The 20,998-nt window shown below is 41.5% G+C and overlaps 1 protein-coding gene and 1 non-coding gene across 2 annotated transcripts in view; one reads left to right on the top strand and one right to left on the bottom strand.

The window, feature by feature from the left end:
* The window catches only part of CCNT1 (cyclin T1), a 44,416-nt gene that overhangs the window by 13,609 nt on the left and 9,809 nt on the right, over nucleotides 1–20,998 (bottom strand). The window contains exons 3-8 of the mRNA XM_066257974.1: nucleotides 14,152–14,280; nucleotides 12,174–12,234; nucleotides 8,506–8,568; nucleotides 6,072–6,117; nucleotides 2,843–3,006; nucleotides 2,606–2,676 (exon numbers count right to left, since the gene is read on the bottom strand). Coding sequence (XP_066114071.1) covers nucleotides 2,606–2,676; nucleotides 2,843–3,006; nucleotides 6,072–6,117; nucleotides 8,506–8,568; nucleotides 12,174–12,234; nucleotides 14,152–14,280 — 534 coding nt within the window. The remainder of the gene's footprint in view (nucleotides 1–2,605; nucleotides 2,677–2,842; nucleotides 3,007–6,071; nucleotides 6,118–8,505; nucleotides 8,569–12,173; nucleotides 12,235–14,151; nucleotides 14,281–20,998) is intronic.
* TRNAG-GCC (transfer RNA glycine (anticodon GCC)) lies at nucleotides 414–489 on the top strand. Its single transcript has one exon. It is a non-coding gene; the product is annotated as a tRNA-Gly (tRNA).

The following is a 20,998-nucleotide window of genomic DNA, read 5'->3' as shown; positions in this document are numbered from 1 at the left end:
TTAATTCCTTCTTGGCCTTTAGGCTAAAAGTACTGTTCACTTAAGTGTCCTATCACCAAAAAAAAAAAAAAGTTGCAGCAATCTATACCAATGGTATAAGGAAATAAAAATAAGGTTGTGCCTATCTAAAATTCATTCCTGAACATCTTATACCTTATGATTATTTGTGATTGCAGCTAGTTCAAAAGCAAATTTTAGAAATTTTGGTGAGGTTTTATATGAAATTTAAAAATGGCCTGACCTATAGTGGCGCAGTGGATAAAGCATCGACCTGGAAATGCTGAGGTCCCCGGTTCGAAACCCTGGGCTTGCCTGGTCAAGGTACATATGGAAGTTGATGCTTCCAGCTCCTCCCCCCTTCCCTTTCTCTGTCTCTCTCTCCTCTCTCTCCTCTCTAAAAATGAATAAATATGGCCCTGGCCGGTTGGCTCAGTGGTAGAGCGTTGGCCTGCCGTGCAGGAGTCCTGGGTTCGATTCCCGGCCAGGGCACGCAGGAGAAGCGCCCATCTGCTTCTCCACCCCTCCACCCCTCCTTCCTCTCTGTCTCTCTCTTCCCCTCCCAAAGCCAAGGCTCCACTGGAGCAAAGTTTGCCCGGGCACTGAGGATGGCTCTGTGGCCTCTGCCTCAGGCACTAGAATGGCTCTGGTTGCGACAGAGCGACACCCCAGATGGGCAGAGCATTGCCCCCTGGTGGGCATGCCGGGTGGATCCCAGTTGGGCGCATGCGGGAGTCTGTCTGACTGCCTCCCTGTTTCCGGCTTCAGAAAAATACAAAAAATAAAATAAAATAAAAAAGCCTGACCTGTGGTGGCGTAGTGCAAAAAGCGTCAACCTGGAAATGCTGAGGTCCCCGGTTCGAAACCCTGGGCTTGCCTGGTCAAGGCACATATGGGAGTTGATGCTTCTAGCTCCTCCCCCCTTCTCTCTCACTGTCTCTCTCTCTCCTCTCTCTCCCCCTCTCCCTCTCTAAAAAAAAATGAATTAAAAAAAATTTTTAAATAAAAATTAAATAAATAAAAAAATAAAAATGAATAAAAATTTTTTAAATAAATAAATAAAAATTGTCCATATGCTCTCAAGTTTCCAGTGAACCCTAAGCAAACTCATTTTCTGCAACTCATTTTACTCAGAAGAAAATTAAGTTTTATCAGTCTGGATTTGATAAATGCAGGGAATATTTTTAAATAAACTTTCTGACATTATGGAAAAAAGGAATAATTCCATTATTTTTTTTCCTACTTTTTTTTTATTCATTTTAGAGAGGAGAAAGAGAGAGAGAGAGGAGAGAGAGAGAGAAGGGGGGAGGAGCTGGAAGCATCAACTCCCATATGTGCCTTGACCAGGCAAGCCCAGGGTTTCGAACCGGTGACCTCAGCATTTCCAGGTCAATGCTTTATCCACTGTGCCACCACAGGTCAGGCCTAATTCCATTATTTATAAGGAAGACTTTGAAAGACAACTTTAGACTTCTATATAAAAACAAAATTCTAAAAAGCAGGTAATGTCAAAGACAAAATTATGGCATAAGCTCTAATCTTGTAACTTTTATCTTTTCTCTAGCAGAAGATAACTGCTGTGACTCAGAAAAGCCACATTTTCCCTCACAGCCTCTACACAGAAAATACTCAACAAACGTTGCTGACCAAATGACTATATCACAAGAGTTTCAAAACACAAAACACTGTTACCACCTACAGCCATTGACTCTGGGCCAGAACACAAAATATGAAGTTGGAAGTCTTGACTATTGCAAAACTACAAAAAGGGAACTTCCAAACCTAGGGTACATATCCACTTTTGGTATATTCACTGCTACAATAAAAAAAGGGGCGGGGGCCTGACCAGTCAGTGATGAAGTTGATAGAGCGTCAGCCTGGGATGCTGAGGACCCAGGTTCAAAACCCTCAGGTCACCCGGCTCAAACACAGGCTCATCCAGCTTGAGTGTGGGATCCCAGACATGACCCCATAGTTGCTGGCTTGAAGCCCAAGGTCGCTGACTTGAGCAAGGGGTCACTAGCTTGGCTGGAGCACCCCCTTGCCTCCTCCCTCTCCCCTCTTCAAGGCACATATGAGAAAGGAATCAATGAATAACAAGGTGCTTCAACTATGAGTTGATGCTTCTCATCTTTCTCCCTTCCTGTCTATCTGTCTCTGACTGTCCCTCTCTCTCTCAAAAAAAAAAAAAAAAAGGGCCCTGACCAGTTGACTCAGTGGTAGAGTGTTGGCCCAGCGTGTGAAAGTCCCAGGTTTGATTCCTGGTCAGGGCACACAGGAGAAAAAACCATTTGCTTCTCCACCCATCCCCCCTGCAGCCACAGCTCATTCAAGCAAAGTTAGCCCTGGGTGCTGAGGATGGTACCACAGCCTCACCTCAGAGCTAAATTAGCTCAGTAGTCAAGCAACAGAGCAACAGCCCCAGATGAGCAGAGCACCGCCCCATAGGGGGATTGCCGGATGGACTCCAGTTGGGGTACATGCAGGAGTCTGTCTCTCTGCCTCCCGCCTGTCACTTAATAATAATAATAATAATAATAATAGTAATAATAAAAAAGGAAAAGGAAATGGTTTGTTTGTTCCATAGGCTGACAGCAATAATTCTTACCCTCCAATTCCGAATTCGTTTGAGCCTGTTGGGGGTTTTCTCCAGAATCTGTAGAAATTCATGTGTCAGTTCTATAAATAAAATAGAACATTTAAAAGAAAAACTCACAGAGAGACAGAAATAATGAAACAAGAATAACCTCAACTAACTATTTTCATCTGAATCAAGTCACCTTTGACCAGACAAGTGACAGATCAAGATCAAGTGTTTTTCAAGGACCCTTACTCTAAAACTTACCATCTAAAAGTTCCAAGGTCACAGTGGCGTCAACATACTCCCACCAGTGCTTCCCATCAGTTGAGACTGGGATCTCCCAGTTGGACCACTTGCAAGCCAGATGAATGCAGACACAGGCCACTACAGGAGGTGTGTACTGCAGGCTAAATGTGGTCAAATGCAGGCTGACATCAGAGGAAAGGAAACAAGAGAGTATCATGAGCTCTGAATTCTGAACCCAAAGTTAAAACTCTCCATTAAAAAAAATAAAAATAAAAAAGTTAAAAAAAAAACCATTGGCAAGCAAGAATGGTAAGAAATATCCAGTGCTCTGACCCAGCACTAAACATTATTTTCCATTAACCTACCTGCTCAGATCACATTTATAAATTTTCTAATTTGTTTTTTTTTTTCTTTTCCAAGTGAGAGGAGGGGAGATAGAGAAACAGACTCCCGCATGTGCCCTGACTGGTATACACCTGGCAATACCTGTCCGGGACCGATGTTCTGCCCATCTGAGGCCATACTCACAACTGAGCTATTTTTAATGCCTGAAGCAGAGGCTCCATGGAGCCAGTGTGCTTGAACCTATCAAGCTACAGCTGCAGGAGGGGAAGAGAAGGGAAGAGAGAGAGACAGAGACAGAGAGAGACAGAGAGACAGAGAGAGAGAAGGGTGAGAAGGAGGAGTACAGAGACATATGGCCATTTCTCCTGTGTGCCCTGACCAGGAACTGAATCCGGGACAACCACACACTATGTTGACACTCTATTGCTGAGCTAACCAGCCAGGGCCTATAAATGTTCTGACTAGACATCATTCAATCTACATAACAGAACCAACTAACAAAAAAAAAAAAATCCCTGAAAACTGAAACAAACTGGATACTCTGTTTTTAAAAACAAGGATTAATTATTTTGAGAACAAGCTCAGAATTTAAGGAAAATTATAAGATTTTTGAAATGTATAATTCCTAAATCAAATGCTTAAGGAAATACTTTAAAAATTATCTTGCCCTGGCCGGTTGGCTCAGCGGTAGAGCGTCGGCCTAGCGTGCGGAGGACCCGGGTTCGATTCCCGGCCAGGGCACACAGGAGAAGCGCCCATTTGCTTCTCCACCCCTCCGCCGCGCTTTCCTCTCTGTCTCTCTCGTCCCCTCCCGCAGCCAAGGCTCCATTGGAGCAAAGATGGCCCGGGCGCTGGGGATGGCTCTGTGGCCTCTGCCCCAGGCGCTAGAGTGGCTCTGGTCGCAACATGGCGACACCCAGGATGGGCAGAGCATCGCCCCCTGGTGGGCAGAGCGTTGCCCCTGGTGGGCGTGCCGGGTGGATCCCGGTCGGGCGCATGCGGGAGTCTGTCTGACTGTCTCTCCCTGTTTCCAGCTTCAGAAAAATGGAAGAAAAAAAAAAAAAAATTATCTTGGCCCTGGCCGGTTGGCTCAGCGGTAGAGCGTCGGCCTGGCATGCGGGGTACCCAGGTTTGATTCCCGGCCAGGGCACATAGGAGAAGCGCCCATTTGCTTCTCCCTCCCCCACCCCCTCCTTCCTCTCTGTCTCTCTCTTCCCCTCCCGCAGCCAAGACTCCATTGGAGCAAAGATGGCCCGGGGCGCTGGGGACGGCTCCTTGGCCTCTGCCCCAGGCACTAGAGTGGCTCTGGTCGAGGCAGAGCGACGCCCCGGAGGGGCAGAGCATCGCCACCTGGTGGGCAGAGTGTCGCCCCCTGGTGGGCGTGCCGGGTGAATCCCAGTCGGGCGGGAGTCTGTCTGACTGTCTCTCCCCGTTCCCAGCTTCAGAAAAATACAAAAAAAAAAAAAAAAAAAAAATCTTATTTCTGCCCTGGCTGGTTGGCTCAGCGGTAGAGCGTCGGCCTGGCGTGCAGAAGTCCCGGGTTCGATTTCCGGCCAGGGCACATAGGAGAAGCGCCCATTTGCTTCTCCACCCCCACCCCCTCCTTCCTCTCTGTCTCTCTCTTCCCCTCCCGCAGCCAGGGCTCCATTGGAGCAAAGATGGCCCGGGCGCTGGGGATGGCTCCTTGGCCTCTGCCCCAGGCGCTAGAGTGGCTCTGGTCGCAGCAGAGCGACGCCCCGGAGGGGCAGATCATCGCCCCCTGGTGGGCAGAGCATCGCCCCTGGTGGGCGTGCCGGGTGGATCCCGGTCAGGCGCATGCGGGAGTCTGTCTCTCCCCGTTCCCAACTTCAGAAAAATACAAAAAAAAAAAAAAAATCTTATTTCTTGCCAATCATAGGTCTGGTCTTTTAAAAATAATTAATAGACAATCACTCTATCAAGTGTGAATATGTTTGACTGATGGTTTAAAAAATTTCTCCTATCAGTCTATGAAAATGACTTACCCCTGACATTCATTACGAGTATCTTTGGGCCCTGGCCAACTGGCTCAGTGGATAGAGCATTGGCCCAGTGTACAGATGTCCTAGGTTCGATCCCCAGTCAGGGCACACATGAGAAGCGACCATCTGCTTCTCTTCCCCTTCCTTTCCTCCTTCTCTCTCTTCACCCCTCATAGCCGGCAGCTCAATTGGTTCGAGAGTCGACCCTGGGTGCCGAGGATAGCTTGGCTGACCAAGCATAGACCCCAGACAGGAGTTGCCAGGTGGATCCCGGTAAGGGTGTATGCTGGAATCTATCTCCCTTCTTCTCAATTAGAAAAAAAAAGGAATATCTTTGGTTTCTACAACCAACCATAGGCTGGAGATGAGAATGAATAAGTTATTTTGGTGATATAAATTATGTATTAATTTTTTCTTTAAAAAGGGAAAAAGAAATAGTATTACAACTTTTTATACATATATATGCCCATTTATCTGGGAGTATGGAAAAAACAAGGAGTCTTTTAAAATATCCTAATTTCAGAATCCTCTGAAAGTTTTATAGTCACTGTCAACAAATTTCAAGTTTACCAACTTTCAGAACTATGCTCTTGGATATTTTAAGCCCAGTAACATGCAGAATTAAGTAGGTTATCAATCAGTAGTAAATAATTACACCACCTTAACAAATTAAAAAAGCACTATGGAAATATAAAATATTACATGAAAACTGCATAAAATTCAATATTTACCAGAGAATTGTCTGTAACATACTGTATTAAAGATCTCTTCTTGGGTCTTTGGGTTCTAGTTTACTAAGTGCCAGACCGGACATCTTTCCACATGCCTCTCAAAAAGTAACAATCCCACCCCAAGTGAAGTCCTATCCCACAAATACAAAGGAAAAATATTAAAATATAAACCTGTTGGTTGCCATGAAGTAAGAAGTCTGTGCTAAGTCCTTGCTTGCTATAAAAAAAAGGTGGGGGAAGGGAAAAAATTATTAGTTCCATTTATTCTCAATAATAAATTAGTAAGCATTTAATATTTGCAAATATAGTGCTAATATACAGAATACAGCGGTAAAAGAGGTTGACATAACCCCTGACCACCCAAAGTTTACCATCTACCAAAGACAGATTAGCAATTTTGAATTAATAATTGGATTGCTTCCACACCTAGAAACTCAAGCTTATTCTGTACACCAAGTAACTGACACTTGTTTCAAGTGCAATTCCTGTGCATTCACCTTATAGTTTGACTCAGTATATTTATTTTGAAAAGGATGCAAGTATTTTTAGCAAGTAACCCAGAGATTCTGATACAAGGGTCCACTGAGAAACATTAACCTAGGGGATAAATTTATTTAGAGGTAAAATTAGAATCCAGAAGGTCTTGATGTCTGGGAAAAGAGATTTGTGCTTTAAAAAAATTTAACCCTGAAATAATCAAATAACAAATTATATCACCCTAGCCAGATAGCTCAGTAGGCTAGAGCATCGTCCTGAAGAACAGCGGTTGCCAATTCGATCCTCAGGGCACATAGAGGAACAGATTGATGCTCCTGTCTCTCTACCCCTTCCTCTATCTCTAAAATCAATAAAATAAACATTAAAAAAGTTACTTAATATTACCAAAAGAAATATCCTTCTTCCAAAACAAAACAGCTCTTCTGAATGGCAAAGCAAATTTTAACCTTCCTTTGATTAAATATACTGTATTAGCATATATCCATTTCTGTTTAAGTCTACCTATGCTCAAGGTAAACAATTTAATGCTTGGCCCTGGCCGGTTGGCTCAGCAGTAGAGCGTTGGCCTAGCATGTGGAAGTCCTGGGTTCGATTCCCGGCCAGGGCACACAGGAGAAGCACCCATCTACTTCTCTACCCTTCCTCCTCTCCTTTCTCTCTGTCTCTTCCCCTCCCAGCCAAGGCTCCATTGGAGCAAAGTTGGCCTAGGCACTGAGGATGGCTCCATGGCCTCTACCTCAGGCGCCAGAATGGCTCCGGTTACAAAGAAGCCCCAGAAAGGCAGAGCATCACTCCCTAATGGGCTTGCCAGGTGGATCCCGGTTGGGCACCTCCTGGCTTCTCACTTCAAAAAAATAAAAACCAGGTCCTGGCCGGTTGGCTCAGTGGTAGAGCATCGGCCTGGCGTGCAGAAGTCCCGGGTTCGATTCCCGGCCAGGGCACCCAGGGCACACAGGAGAGGCACCCATCTGCTTCTCCACCCCTCCCCCTCTCCTTCCTCTCTGTCTCTTTCTTCCCCTCCCGCAGCTAAGGCTCCATTGGAGCAAAGATGGCCCAGGTGCTGGGAATGGCTCTGTGGCCTCTGCCTCAGGTGCTAGAGTGGCTCTGGTCGCAACATAGCAACACCCCCTGGTGGGCAGAGCATTGCCCCTGGTGGGCATGCCGGGTGGATCCCGGTCGGGCGCATGCGGGAGTCTGTCTGACTGTCTCTCCCCGTTTCCAGCTTCAGAAAAATACAAAAAAATAAAAAATAAAAATAAAAATAAACACCACCAAAAAAAACCAATTTAATGCTTTTAGGGAAAACTTTGAAATTTTCATATAAAACATAAGCAAAATTTAAATTAAGGCCAATTAACAGTTTGATATATAAAAGGCACTGAAATGCACAATGGTGTGATATTCTTGATACAACAATTTAAACTGAGTAAGAGAAAATAGGTTTCATGCAATTATAGCTACTCAAGTTAAAATAAAAAAAGTATTGCCAAAGGATTGTCAAATAATTTCCAAACATAGTCTTTAAGGTTTGGGACAGCCTAAGATGAAGCGGATAGAGTGTCAGCCTGGGACACTAAAGCCCCAGGTTTGAAATCCTGAGGTCACCAGCTTGAGCACAGGCTCACCAGTTTGAGTATGGGATCACAGACATGACCCCATGGTCACTGGCTTGAGCCAGGGCTCAATGGTTTGGCTGGAGCCAAAGGCACATATGACAAGGCACATATGACAATCAATCAATGAACAACTAAGGCGCCACAACTATGAGTTGATGTTTCTCACCTCTGTCCTTTTCTCTTGCTTAAAAAAAAAAAAAAGAAAAAAGGCCAGAACAATCAACCCTAGAATCAAGACCACCCACTCCCAAGACATACTGAAAAGTTGCTATTAGTTACTTATGATTCTATGACTTTTCAAAATCTGCCAACTTTGACAAACACCGTGAAGAGGTTACTTCTTTTTTTTTTAAGAGGTTACTTCTTTTAAAACAGATAATCCAAAAACATTAATTAGCAGCTGAGTTATATATTTGTACACAGCAATCTTAAGCCTCTAAATGGTAAAAAAAAAAAAAATAGGAGTACCATCTCAAGCTGGGATTTCTTACCTCGAACAAGTTGAGTGCACTTTACCACATGTGTATGTGGGTGATCAATTGTTAGTTCAAAGCCTTAAAAAAAAGGAACTGGTTAAAAAACAAGTATTTGTGACATTTTATACTTCTTTTACCTAAGTCATCATTAAAGGCCTCTCCCATTTTCCTATCCCGAAATTGGTGTTCAGAGGCTGAGTCACACAAAGTATACAGCATGGTCTTCTCTAAAAACACATCATTATTTCCAAAGATGCTTATATTTTGAGCTAGAAGATACCACTAAAATAATAAAGCTAATAGTCTCAAGACCCCTGAAAATAACCTCTAAACTCAAAACACAGTTTTATCCCTTTTCAACATACTAATTATAATAAGTACTAATCATTTTATCCACCCTCAAGTCTTTACCAAAATTAATAAAAAAGGATCAGCGTGACTACAGAAATTTTTTTAGTTTCTCTTTTCACGTAAGTAAATAAAATTATCTAGACAAAGATATTCTATTAGACTTGACTTGGGGTGATGAACATACAATACAGTGTAAAGATGATGCATTGTAGAATTGTGTCCTAGAACCCTGTACAATTTTGTTAACCAGTGTCACCACACAAATAAATTCAATAAAAAGGAAACAAACAAAAAAAGAAATTCTATTGAGAAATTTATGTAACAAATAATTCTTAAAGGGTAACTGATTCTTGAAAACTAGATCTTACTAGTTTCCACATTAAAATATTAATAAATATTTATTACACCAGAAAAATACCAGTCTCTGAAAATATGGTTACAATGGAAATAATTTATTTAAAGTAAAAAGCTGGTCCTGGTCGGCGGGCTAAGTGGACAGAGCATCAGTCCAGCATGCTGATGTCCCAGGTTCAATCCCCAAGCAGGGCACAGAAGAGAAGTGACCATCTGGTTCTCTTCCCTTCCCTTTCCCCCTTCTCTCTCAGCCCCTCTTGAAGCCAGTGGCTCCACTGGTTCCCAGGCATTGAGGATAGCTTGGTTGAATCAAGCATTGTCCCCAGACGGGGGTTGCCAGGTGAATCCTGGTCAGGGCATACACAGGAGTCTGTCTCACTATCTCCCCCCTCCTCTCACTTAAAAAAAAAAAAGTTAATTAGCAGAGCCTGACTGGTGGTGGCACAGTGGATAGAGCATTGACCTAGGATGCTGAGGACCCAGGTTTGAAACCCCAAGGTCGCTGGCTTGAGCCCAAAGGTCACTGGCTTGAAGCCTAAGGTCACTGGCTTGAGCCCAAGATCAATGCTTGAGCAAGGGGTCACTGGTTCGGCTGGAGCCCCCCGATCAATGCACATGAGAAGCAATCAATGAACTAAAGTGACACAACTATAAGCTGATGCTTCTCATCTCTCTCCCCTCCTGTCTGTCTGGCTCTGGCTCTCTCTCTCTCTAAAAAACAAAAACTTAGCAGAAATTGATTTCAGAGGTAGACTTTAAAGAACTCACTGAGTATATGCACATATGTGTATATACATGTACATATATATGCAATAAAATACAGCTGTACCAGTAACTTTCCAACACAGCTCATGAAATCTTCCCCTTCCTAAAGAGAAAAATGATAGCCCAAAAGAACTAGAACTAGAAAAAAAAAATACCTTTGTTTTCCTTATTTGCTAAGCTTTTTAAGGCATTTCTCTGATGAATAATAGATAACAGGATATCATTAGGATTGCCCATGAACAACTATAAAGCAGATGCTCAAAAAACTTCATTTCATTTCATGTCACTTGATTATGTTGATAAGACAAAAAATATTGATTCCTAAATGAGACAAAGAAAAACCTGATTCCCAGCTGGGACCACTATCTGTGTGAAGTTTGCATGTTCTCCCTATGTCTGCCTGGGTTTTCTCCAGGTACTCTGTTCCCTCCTGAATCCCAAAGATGTGCATACTATGTAAATTGTCCCAGTCTGAGTATGGGAGTGAGCTTGCCCTGAATTGACAGGCATCCTGTAAGGGTGGGTTCCTGCCTTGTGCTCTGCACTGCTAGAAAAGATTTCCAGCCATCCATGACCCCGAGCTGAAATACCCAAGTTGGAAAATCATTATCTTTTATTAATCTTTCTTAAATGTACGTATAAGTCACATTTAACTCAATGTATAATATTATAAATGTTTTGGCCCTGGCCGGTTTACTCAGTGGCAGAATGTCAGCCCGGAGTGTGGATGTCCTGGGTTCGATTCCTGGTCAGGGTGCATAGAAGCTACCACCTGCTTCTTCACTTCTCCCCGTACCCTCCTTTCTCTCGCTCCCTTCTGCAGCCATGACTCAGTTGGAGGAAGCTGGCCCCAGGCACTGAGGATGGCTCCATGGCCTCGCCTCAGGCATTAAAATCACTAAAATCGCTCAACTGCTGAACAACGGCCCCCAATCGGCAGAGCATCGCCCCATAGAGGGCTTGCTGAGTGGATCCCGGTCAGGTGTGTATGAGTCTGTCTCTCTGCCTCCCCATTTCTCACTTAAGAAAAAAAAATAAAAAGAAGTGTTTTAGATATTAATTTACAAGTTTGGTGATGTTTTTGTGACCAGAAATAAACCATAGGAACCTAGCTTTAATTTATATCAATTAGCCTAAACTAAAATAATTTTATCATTTCACTTTGTTTTTAATTTTTTTAAAAATATCTTCTTTATTGATTTTTAGAGAGAGAGGAGTAATAGAGAGAGAGAGAGAGAGAGAGAGAGAGAAGGGGGAGGAGCAGGAAGCATCAACTCCCATATGTGCCTTGACCAGGCAAGCCCAAGGTTTCGAACCGGCAACCTCAGTGTTCCAGGTCGACGCTTTATCCCACTGTGCCACCACAGGTCAGGCTATTTCACTTTGTTTTTAATTTTTTTAATTTATTTTTTGATAGAGGGGGAGAAAGAGAGAGGAGAAGTGGGATGCATCAACTCGCAGTAGTTGCTTCCCATATGTGCCTTGACTAGGCAAGCCCAGGGTTTCAAACCAGCGACCTCAGCATTCCAGGTGGACACATTATCGACTGTGCCACCACAGGTCAGGCTCGTTATTTATTATTTCACTTAAAGTTTCCAAGAACCTATTGATGAGTTAGGTGAGAACTTACTGTAGCTTGAATTCTTCCACCTCCACTCTGCTGTTCTAAACTCTGATTACCAGTTTAAAAACAAATATTATCTAAATATAATACAGACTATAGAAAAAGCCAAAGAAGGGAGAGTTCTTTAAATAGTAGTTTCTGCTGTTATAAGAAATATTTTTTAAAATTTTTATTGATTTTAGAGAGAGAGGGAGGTAAATATATAGAGAGACACAGGAACATCCAATATGTTCCTATATATGCCCAAACTGGGGAACGAACTAGCAATCGCTATACTTCAGGACGATGTTCTAACCAACCAAGCTATCCGGTCAGGGTCTGCTATCAGAAAATTAAAAGCTGCCAAACGTTAAAAAGTAAATTATGAATCCCAGATGAAAAAAAAAAAAAGACTGCTAACCGCTATTTCAAAGGTCAGCTGTGCCTTCATTCTTTCTTTTGTACAGGCTAGGATAAAATGAGCTTTACAATCTATAAATTTGCAAAACCTTTCCAAGACATTTTCCTCCTGTTTCCCATTCTGGAAATTTAAAAATTGTACCACATTACATGTATATTTCTTTAATGTTCTGAAGGAAAATAAACTTACCTAAAGTCTGCAGAATTATGCTTTCTAATATCACCAGATCTTGAACTTGTTGCAGGTAAACCTGCAAGTGAGAAGACACAGGAGGTAAAATATATATAAAGTGTAAGCAACTCTAACAACCTCTCCCAGAAAGAAAAGCCAAAGCCACAGAGGCAGGGGTGGAGCTATGAGGTAGAGTAGGAACTGAAATTAATCTTTACCCCTATTCAATACAGATTGAAAGAAAAAAAAAAGAAAAAAAAGTGGTATACTGAGAAAACACTTTATTCATAAACACTTACAAAAAAACCCCAAGATCTGGTTAATTTTCAGATTAACATTTTAGGTTTCTAAGGTTCATTTAATATAGACACAAGAAAACTAAAAATACACCTTCAATATCATCAAAATACATTTGAAATGCCTTCCTATAGACAATGTAGGCAATCTCAGACATTTGACTCCTGTTAAAACTTCCCCTTTGGTTTAATGCTACATTTCTAAGAATTCACAGAAGAATTCAAAGGAAAAGGTAACAAACAATAATAATGAAATTATCTCATTAATAATATTTTAATGTTGATTATATGCTAAAATGATATTTATGATTACATATATTAAATTTTACTTTTTTAAATTAAGAATTTTAAATGAAGTTTAAAAATTATTCATTACATGACTCTCCTTACATTTCCACTGGACGGCACTGATCTAGAACTTTAAGAGAATGAGACCTGGGCCAGGAGTTAAGAGACTTATGTTGTAGTTAACTTTCCACCAACTTTATGATCTTAAGTCCAATAAGGACTTAAACTATGATAGTTCTCAGTTCCATACAGTAAAGGAACTATCTTCCCCAATCACCTTATAAGGAATAATAGACTCAGGTGAGAAGTTAAGTAAATATACTTCAGAGGAAAAAAACAAACAAACAGGCATTATTTTTTGGTTTATTTTTGTTAAAAATGTTTTATTTGGTCAATTCCATATACCAATGATATTTAGTAACCTGTCTCAAACCTAAGTAAGTTCAGAGCAATACTTCTTTACAAGAGCTACTAGTGTAGTCCAGAGAGAAAATGAAGGAAGTCAAGATATTGCCATGCAGAACACTTAATTCACATAATTAGGAGCTATTATCAATACACACACATACAAAATAAATACCCCCCCCCAAAATAAAAACCACTTTCAGTAGAACATACAATTTCATTTACCTATTTGATTAAGGATGACTCATGTACCCACCAAGAGACTTAAATAATCTAGTAACAAAAATCTACAATATTTCTGCAAGTACTAGTAAATGTCAAACATCTCAAAATTCTCACTGACTTAAAAGCCAAGGGAGATTTTCCCTTCTTTAAGAAAGTCAAGGAAGAATGGAAGAAAAAAAAAGCCCTATGTATATGCATAGGATAAAGGGTTGGAAGAAAATACTATACTAGAACTGTAATCAGCAATATTCTCCTAGAAGGAGGAGGAAAGATGCTTTAACTTTTACTTTAAATGATTCTTAAGTGTTTAGGTTCTTTTATAATGAGCATATATAACTTTTGTAATTTCTTGGAAAGTTCTCTTAGAAACAGCAAATGGTTAATATATATATACATGTATATGATAAAACACTATCTCCACATTTAAAGCAAGTGGAAAGTTAATAAAATGGGAATATACTTGGAACATATTAAAATTAAAAAAACAAAATATATACATGTATGGCTTATTCACAGAAAAGAAGCTGGAAATAACAACGGTTCACTTATATATGTGATACAAATTATATCCAGGTGATATATTTTCTTCTTTTTCTGCATTTTCCAATTTTACTACAATGAGCACAATTAGTTTCTGCCTACAGTGTTTTTGTTGATGAAAAATTAAACACTAAAAGGTTCCTGTGGCAGTCCCCATTTACACATCAATAAATCAAAGTTACAAAATAAAGTTATGATCAAAATAAATTAAGAAAAACAGGTATATGTAATTAATCCCCTACCTCACTCCTAGTATCAGGAAGTGATTCTTGTGGATGGAGACAAGTATGTGCTACCTTGATGACGTGTTCCAGTTTTTTTGGCTGCTCCTCTACTTTAGCTGCTAGAAATAAAGCCGCTGGAGCCACAGACTGGATGAAGAGAAAACAAATCATATCATATTTATTACTTGTTTATTTCTAGATCAAGGTAGATCTAAAAAAAAAAAAGTTCTTTGCTTACCTCAACTTCATCACCTTGTTTATGCTTTTTCCTGTATTTAAAATGTCCCCCCTCTTCTATCCATTAATCTACATCCACTTTGGAAAAACAATCCTTCAACAAACTCATTAAAAGCTACCTATCCAAGCCTGACTCTTGGTAGTGCAGTGGGCAGAGCATCGACCTGGATGCTAAGGTCCCCAGTTCCAAACCCCAGGAAAGTCACTGGCTTGAGCATGGAATCAAACATGATCTCATGGTCACTGGCTTGAGCAACGGGTCATTGCCTTGGCTTGAGCCCCCCCCCCCCACCGCACCTGTGAGAAGCAATCAATGAACAACTCAAGTGAAGCAACTAGGAGTTGAAGCCTCTCACATCTTCTCTCCCTCTCTCTAAAAAAATAAAAATAAAAGCTACCTACGTAACTAGACACTTTCTATTTAAAATGAGATAAACTTTAAGTTTTTATCAAAACACTTTGTATAATTTTTAAAAAAGAGTAAATGGAAATGTCCAGAAAAGGCAAATCCATACAGACAAAAGAAAGATTAATGGTTGCCAGGGGCAAGGAAGAGAGGGCAATGGGAATAACTGCTAAAGTATGAGGAGTTTCTTCTTTTGGTTCGATGTAAATGTTTGTGGTGGTGGTGGCGGTGGCACAACTCTGAATATACTACAAACCAGTGATTTGTACACTTTAAATGGAAGAATTTTATTGCATGAGAATTCTCTCAGCTATACTTAAACCTGGGGGGCATAAATCTTAAAATAAAAGGGAATTCAAAGTATAGTAGTATATTCAAGAATTTATACATGGAAGGAACTTCAAGGGGGGTAGAAATTCAAGCCAATATACATGTAGACATCAAATTTGGACACAAAACAATAAAAGAGATTAGAGTAATATGACCAGGCAAGTAGAATTTCTCTTGAATCTTAATATTTCAATGAATCAAAGATGGCAACGACGGCCCTAGCCCGTTGGCTCAGTGGTAGAGCGTCGGCCTGGCATGCAGAAGTCCCGGGTTCGATTCTGGCCAGGGCACACAGGAGAAGCGCCTATCTGCTTCTCCACCCCTCCCCCTCTCCTTTCTCTCTGTCTCTCTCTCCCCCTCCCGCAGCCAAGGCTCCATTGGAGTAAAGTTGGCCCAGGCGCTGAGGATGGCTCCATGGCCTCTGCCTCAGGCACTAGAATGGCCCTGGTTGCAACAGAGCAACGCCCCAGATGGGCAGAGCATCGTCCCCTGGTGGGCATGACGGGTGGATCCCGGTCGGGTGCATGCAGGAGTCTGTCTGACTGCCTCCCTGTTTCCAACTTCAGGGGGGAAAAAAAAACAAAGATGGCAATGACAAGAGCTAGAATTCATCAGGAATAAAATAAATTTTATAGAACTGAATATCTATTTCACCTTAATGACTGACATGCATTCTAACACAGAAGTCCCTCATTAAATATATTCCAAGACTCCCAATGAAGGCCTGAAACTTTGAATAGTACCAAACCTTATACAGGCTATATTTTTCCTATACATACATATCTATAATAAAGTTTAACTTATAAATTAAGCACAGAAATAACAATATCATAAAACAACAATTATAACAATATACCATTATAAAGGTTATGTGATATGGTTTCTCTTTCTCATAACTAAGATGGCTACTAAGGAGTGAGACTGCAAAAGATTTCATCACATTACTCAGAACAGCATGCAACTTAAAACATTAATTTTCAGTAATTTTCCATTCAATATTTTCGACCACGGTTGACCACAGGCAACTGAAACTGCTGAAAGCAAAAGCCCAGATAAGGGAGGACTACTGTTGCATCCCTGCTTTCTGTTATACTTTGATAAAAGAGATTTTTTCCCACAATTCAACTAACAGTAACAATTATCTTCCTTCAATATTTGTTAAAATTGTAGACAGAGCTTGCTACTTATACATCCCCAGAGTTTAAGATAAAGATATTTTTGTAAGATTTTATTTTTTGCTTTGAGTGAGAGAGAGAGAGAGAGAAAGAGAGAGATGAGGGTAGGGGAAGCAGTAAGCATCAATTTGTTATAGCTGCTTCTCATGTGCCTTGGCCAGGCAACCCCAGGGTTTCAAACCAGCAACCTCAGCATTCTAGGTTGACAGTTTAGCAACTGTGCCACCACAGGTCAGGCCACAAAAGATTTTTAACAAGAGTGACACTAAAGATTTTAGAAAAATATGTAGAATTCAAGAAATATTTAGAAAGATTAATCTGGTGGTATGACTGAAAGAAATTAAAGGGTAGGATAAATGTAAAAAGTTAATTTGTTATTTTTATCTTTTCCTTCTTTTCCAAGTGAGAGGAGGTGAGATAGACTCCCACATGCGCCCCAACTGGGATTCACCTGGCAACCCCATCTAAGGCCAATGCTCTGCTCATCTGGGGCCATGCTCACAACCAAGCTATTTTTAGCACCTGAGGCAGAGATTCCATGGAGTCATCCTCAAACTAACTGAGCCACTAGCTGCAGAAGAGCAAGGGTGGTGGTGGTAGAGAAGCAGATGGTCACTTCTCCTGTGTGCCCTGACCAGGACATGAACCTGGGACATCCACACCACGGGCCAACTCTCTACCACTGAGTCAACTGTCCAAGAAAAAGTTAATTTTTTAAAAAGAAAATAATTGGCCCTGGCTAGTGGCTTGGTGGATCGAGCATTGGCCTGGTGTGTGGATGTCCAGGGTTCGATTTAGGGTCAGGGCACACAGGAAAAGTGACTGCCTACTTCTCTATCCCCCATTCTTTCACTCTTCCTCTCCTGCAGCCAGTGGCTCAATTGGTTCAAGCGTGGCCCTAGGCACTGAGGAGGGCTTGGTTGGTATGAGCACGTCAACCTAAAAAGAGCTTGATACTCAAGCATCTGCCCCAGACGGAGCTGCCAGGTGGATACCAGGCAGGCAAACGTGGGAGTGTGCCTCACTACCTCCCCTCCTCTCACCTAAAAAATGAAATAAAATAATAAGATAGAATACAATAGAAGAGACCTGGCCAGTTTGCTCAGTGGTAGAGCATTGGCCCAGTGTGTGGAAGTCCGGGGTACAATTCCCAGCCAGGGCACACAGGAGAGGCACCCATCCGTTTCTCGACCCCTCCTTCTCTCCTTCCTTTCTCTCTCTCTCTCTCTCTCTCCCCCTTCCGCAGCCAAGGCTTTACTGAAGCAGAGTTGGCCCGGGTGCTGAGGATGGCTCTATGGCCTCCTCCTCAGACGCTAGAATGGCTCTGGCCGCAGCGGAGCAACGCCCCAGATGGGCAGAGCATCGCCTCCTAGTGGGCTTGCTGGGTGAATCCCGGTCAGGCGCATGCGAGAGTCTGTCTCTGCCTCCCCACTTCTCACTTCAAAAAATAAAAATAAATAATAAAAATAAAATAAAGAAAAAATTAATAACTTAGACATTACAAATAAAATTGAGAGTAGTCAGCCCCTGACCTGTGGTAGTGCAGTGGATAAAGCATGGACCTGGAATGCTGAGGTTGCCGGTTCGAAACCCTACACTTGTCTAGTCAAGGCACATATGGGAATCGATGTTTCCTGATCCCCCCCTTTTCTTTCTCTCTCTTTCTTTCTTTCTCTCTCTCTCTCCCCCCCCCCCAAAATGAATAAAAAATAAAATAAATTGAGAGTAGTCACTAGAAGTAGAAATAAAGAAAATGAAACATGGGTATCATTTGAAAAACTACTAAGGCTTCACTATATATGTGTATGTATATGCATGCAGAGAAAAAGTCTAACGGGATATATTCCAAAACGTTAACAGGATTATCTCTGAACAGTGGGTTATAAGGAAATCATCGCTTTCTCCTTTATTCTGTCCTCTTTTAATTTTATAACGATAATACACATATATAGGGAAAGAAAAATCAGTACTGGTATAAAAATTAAAAGGACTTTAAAACCAACTGGACAGAGGGGAAAAGAAAAAGGACTACTAAAAGATAAAACTAAAATTTTAAGCCTCCAGATTCACCTCAAGAGACTGAAATAGCCCTGGCTGGTTGGCTCAGTGGTAGAACATCGGTCTGGTGTGCAGGAGTCCCAGGTTCGATTCCTGGCCAGGGCACACAGGAGAGGTGCCCATCTGCTTCTCGACCTCGCCCCTCTCCTTCCTCTCTCTTTTCCCCTCCTGCAGCCAAGACTCCATTAGAGCAAAGATGGCCCAGGCACTGGGGATGGCTCCATGGCCTCTACTTCAGGCGCTAGAATGGCTCTGGTTGCAACAGAGCAATGCCCCAGATGGGCAGAGCATCGCCCCCTGATGGGCATGCGGGGTGGATCCCAGTTGGGCGCATGTGGGAGTCTGACTGCCTCCCCATTTCCAGCTTTGGAAAAATTAAAAAAAAAAACACACACACAAAAAAAACAGAGAGACTAAAATAAAATAGGCCCTGCCAGGGCACACAGGAGAAGCACCCATTTGCTTCTCCACCCCTCCCTCTCTTCTTCCTCTCTCTTCCCCTCCCGCAGCCAAGGCTCCACTGGAGCAAAGTTGGCCCAGATGCTGAGGATGGCTCCATGGCCTCTGCTTCAGGCACTAGAATGGCTCCACCTGCAACAGAGCAATGCCCCAGATGAGCAGAGCATCGCCCCCTGGTGTACATGCCAGGTAGATCCCAGTTGGGTGCATGCGGGAGTTTGTCTGACTGCCTCCCTGCCTTACCGCTTCTAACTTCGGAAAAATACAAAATAAAAGAGACTAAAATATATTTGAAAGAAACTAACTAAAATATGGTATACAAACAATGGTTAACAAAGTAAGATAATATCTCAGTGAAAGCTTGCAAAAAATTAATTTTCATCTAAGTTTTGTGCAAATCAGCCACATAAATACCTATTGCTCCCTCATGGAGTCAGCTATCAAAACACTTCCCATCAAAGGCAGATTCTCAGAGGAATCCTACACTCATTCCAAATGAGAGTATAAGATTTTTCTCCATTTTGAAATAATAATACCAGCTAATATATATTTGTTTGCTATGTACAGTACTTTGTAAATTAACCCATTTAAATCTTATTAACAACTCTGTGAGTTAGGCACTATTAGCAACTTCAAAGAAATGAAAATAACAGCCCTTTCGTAACCTGCCCAAAGCCATATAGCTAGTAGCACTGCACCAAGGATCCAAACATAGACATGTCTGACTCCAGAGCCTATTCTCTTAACCATAAGCCTGACCTCAAGAGTCCACTAAAGAGGTAAAATACAACCAATCAAATTTGATAACCATTAAAATGCAACACCTCTATTTTAAAATATATAAAATACAGCACAAACACACACACCAAGTTGCTCAAACTGTACATATAGAAAATCAAGTAATGAGACTGAATTTCTTCTTAATAAGAGAGTAAATGCTATGCTAGAATTTAAGTAGAAATAAACCAGTAATTTAATCATATCCACTAAAGATGTAAATTTGTTAAAGATTTTTTTAAAAATTGATTTTAGAAAGAGAGGTGAGAGAAAAGGGTGGGAGAAGAGCAGGAAGCATCAACTCCCAGTAGTTGCTTCTCATATGTGCCTTGACTGGGTAAGCCCAGGGTTTTGAACTGGCGACCTGGACATTCCAGGTCACAATGCCTTATTCACTGCACCACAGGTCAGGCAAGAAGCAAAATTTACTTCAATCAAAAGGCAAGTTTTCTACCTTTATTGGAAATATACTGTATCTTGATCTGAATGGTGGTTACATACATACGTGTGTATGTGTGTGTGTGTGTATGCGCCATACTTTTCTCTCCATAAGACGCACTTTTCTCCCCCCAAAAGTGGAGGGGAAAATGCCCCTGTGTCTAGAGGAGCAAAAAATACGGTATTTTATTAAATATTTTCACACACCACTTGGTTCAGAATTTTTTTTTTCTTATTCTCCTCCTTAAAACCCTAGGTATGTCTTACGGTCAGGTGCATCTTATGGAGCAAAAAATGCAGTAATATTGCAAAAAAGTAATCAAGTTGGACACCAGGTTTTTGTGCTTTATTGTATGTTACACCTCAATTAAAAAAAAAAAAGGCTAGAGCTCCAAAACACTATCAATGAAAGATACAACAAAATCATAAAAGTATTCACAACGTGTGACATACAGATCTAATATGTAAAACACTCATATAAATTAAAAAAATTAGAACAAGAAAATAGGGGCAAAATGAATCGACAATCTTTTTTTTTAAGCGAGGGGGACAGACAGACAGAAAGACAGGAAGGGAGAGAGATGAGAAGCATCAACTTGTAGCTGTGGCACCTTAGTTGTTCATTGATTGTTTCTCATATGTGCCTTGATGGGGGAGTGGGGAGTGGGGGGGGGTTCCAGCCGAGCCAGTGACCCTTGGCTCAAGCCAGCAACCATGGGGTTTCAAACCTGGATCCTTAAAAGTCCAGGCTGATGCTCTATCCACTACGCTACCCCCTGGTCAGGATCAACAATCAATTTTTAAGTTAATTCTTCAATTTCATGAGAACAACCAATAGGTCTAAGTAGCTCAACTTTAGTAGTTGAAGAAATTAAGAAAAATAGTTTAGGACTCCATTTTGTTCACCACTGTATCAGTGTTTGAAAAGTAGTTAGAATTTACAATCTCCTGAAGTAACAAAAATTTGTTAGTGAGGATGTAGAGC

The sequence above is a fragment of the Saccopteryx bilineata genome, chromosome 2, assembly GCF_036850765.1.
Source record: "Saccopteryx bilineata isolate mSacBil1 chromosome 2, mSacBil1_pri_phased_curated, whole genome shotgun sequence".
Lineage (NCBI taxonomy): Eukaryota > Metazoa > Chordata > Mammalia > Chiroptera > Emballonuridae > Saccopteryx > Saccopteryx bilineata.
Note: the sequence above shows the minus strand (reverse complement) of the source record. Positions and strands in the feature narration are given on the sequence as shown.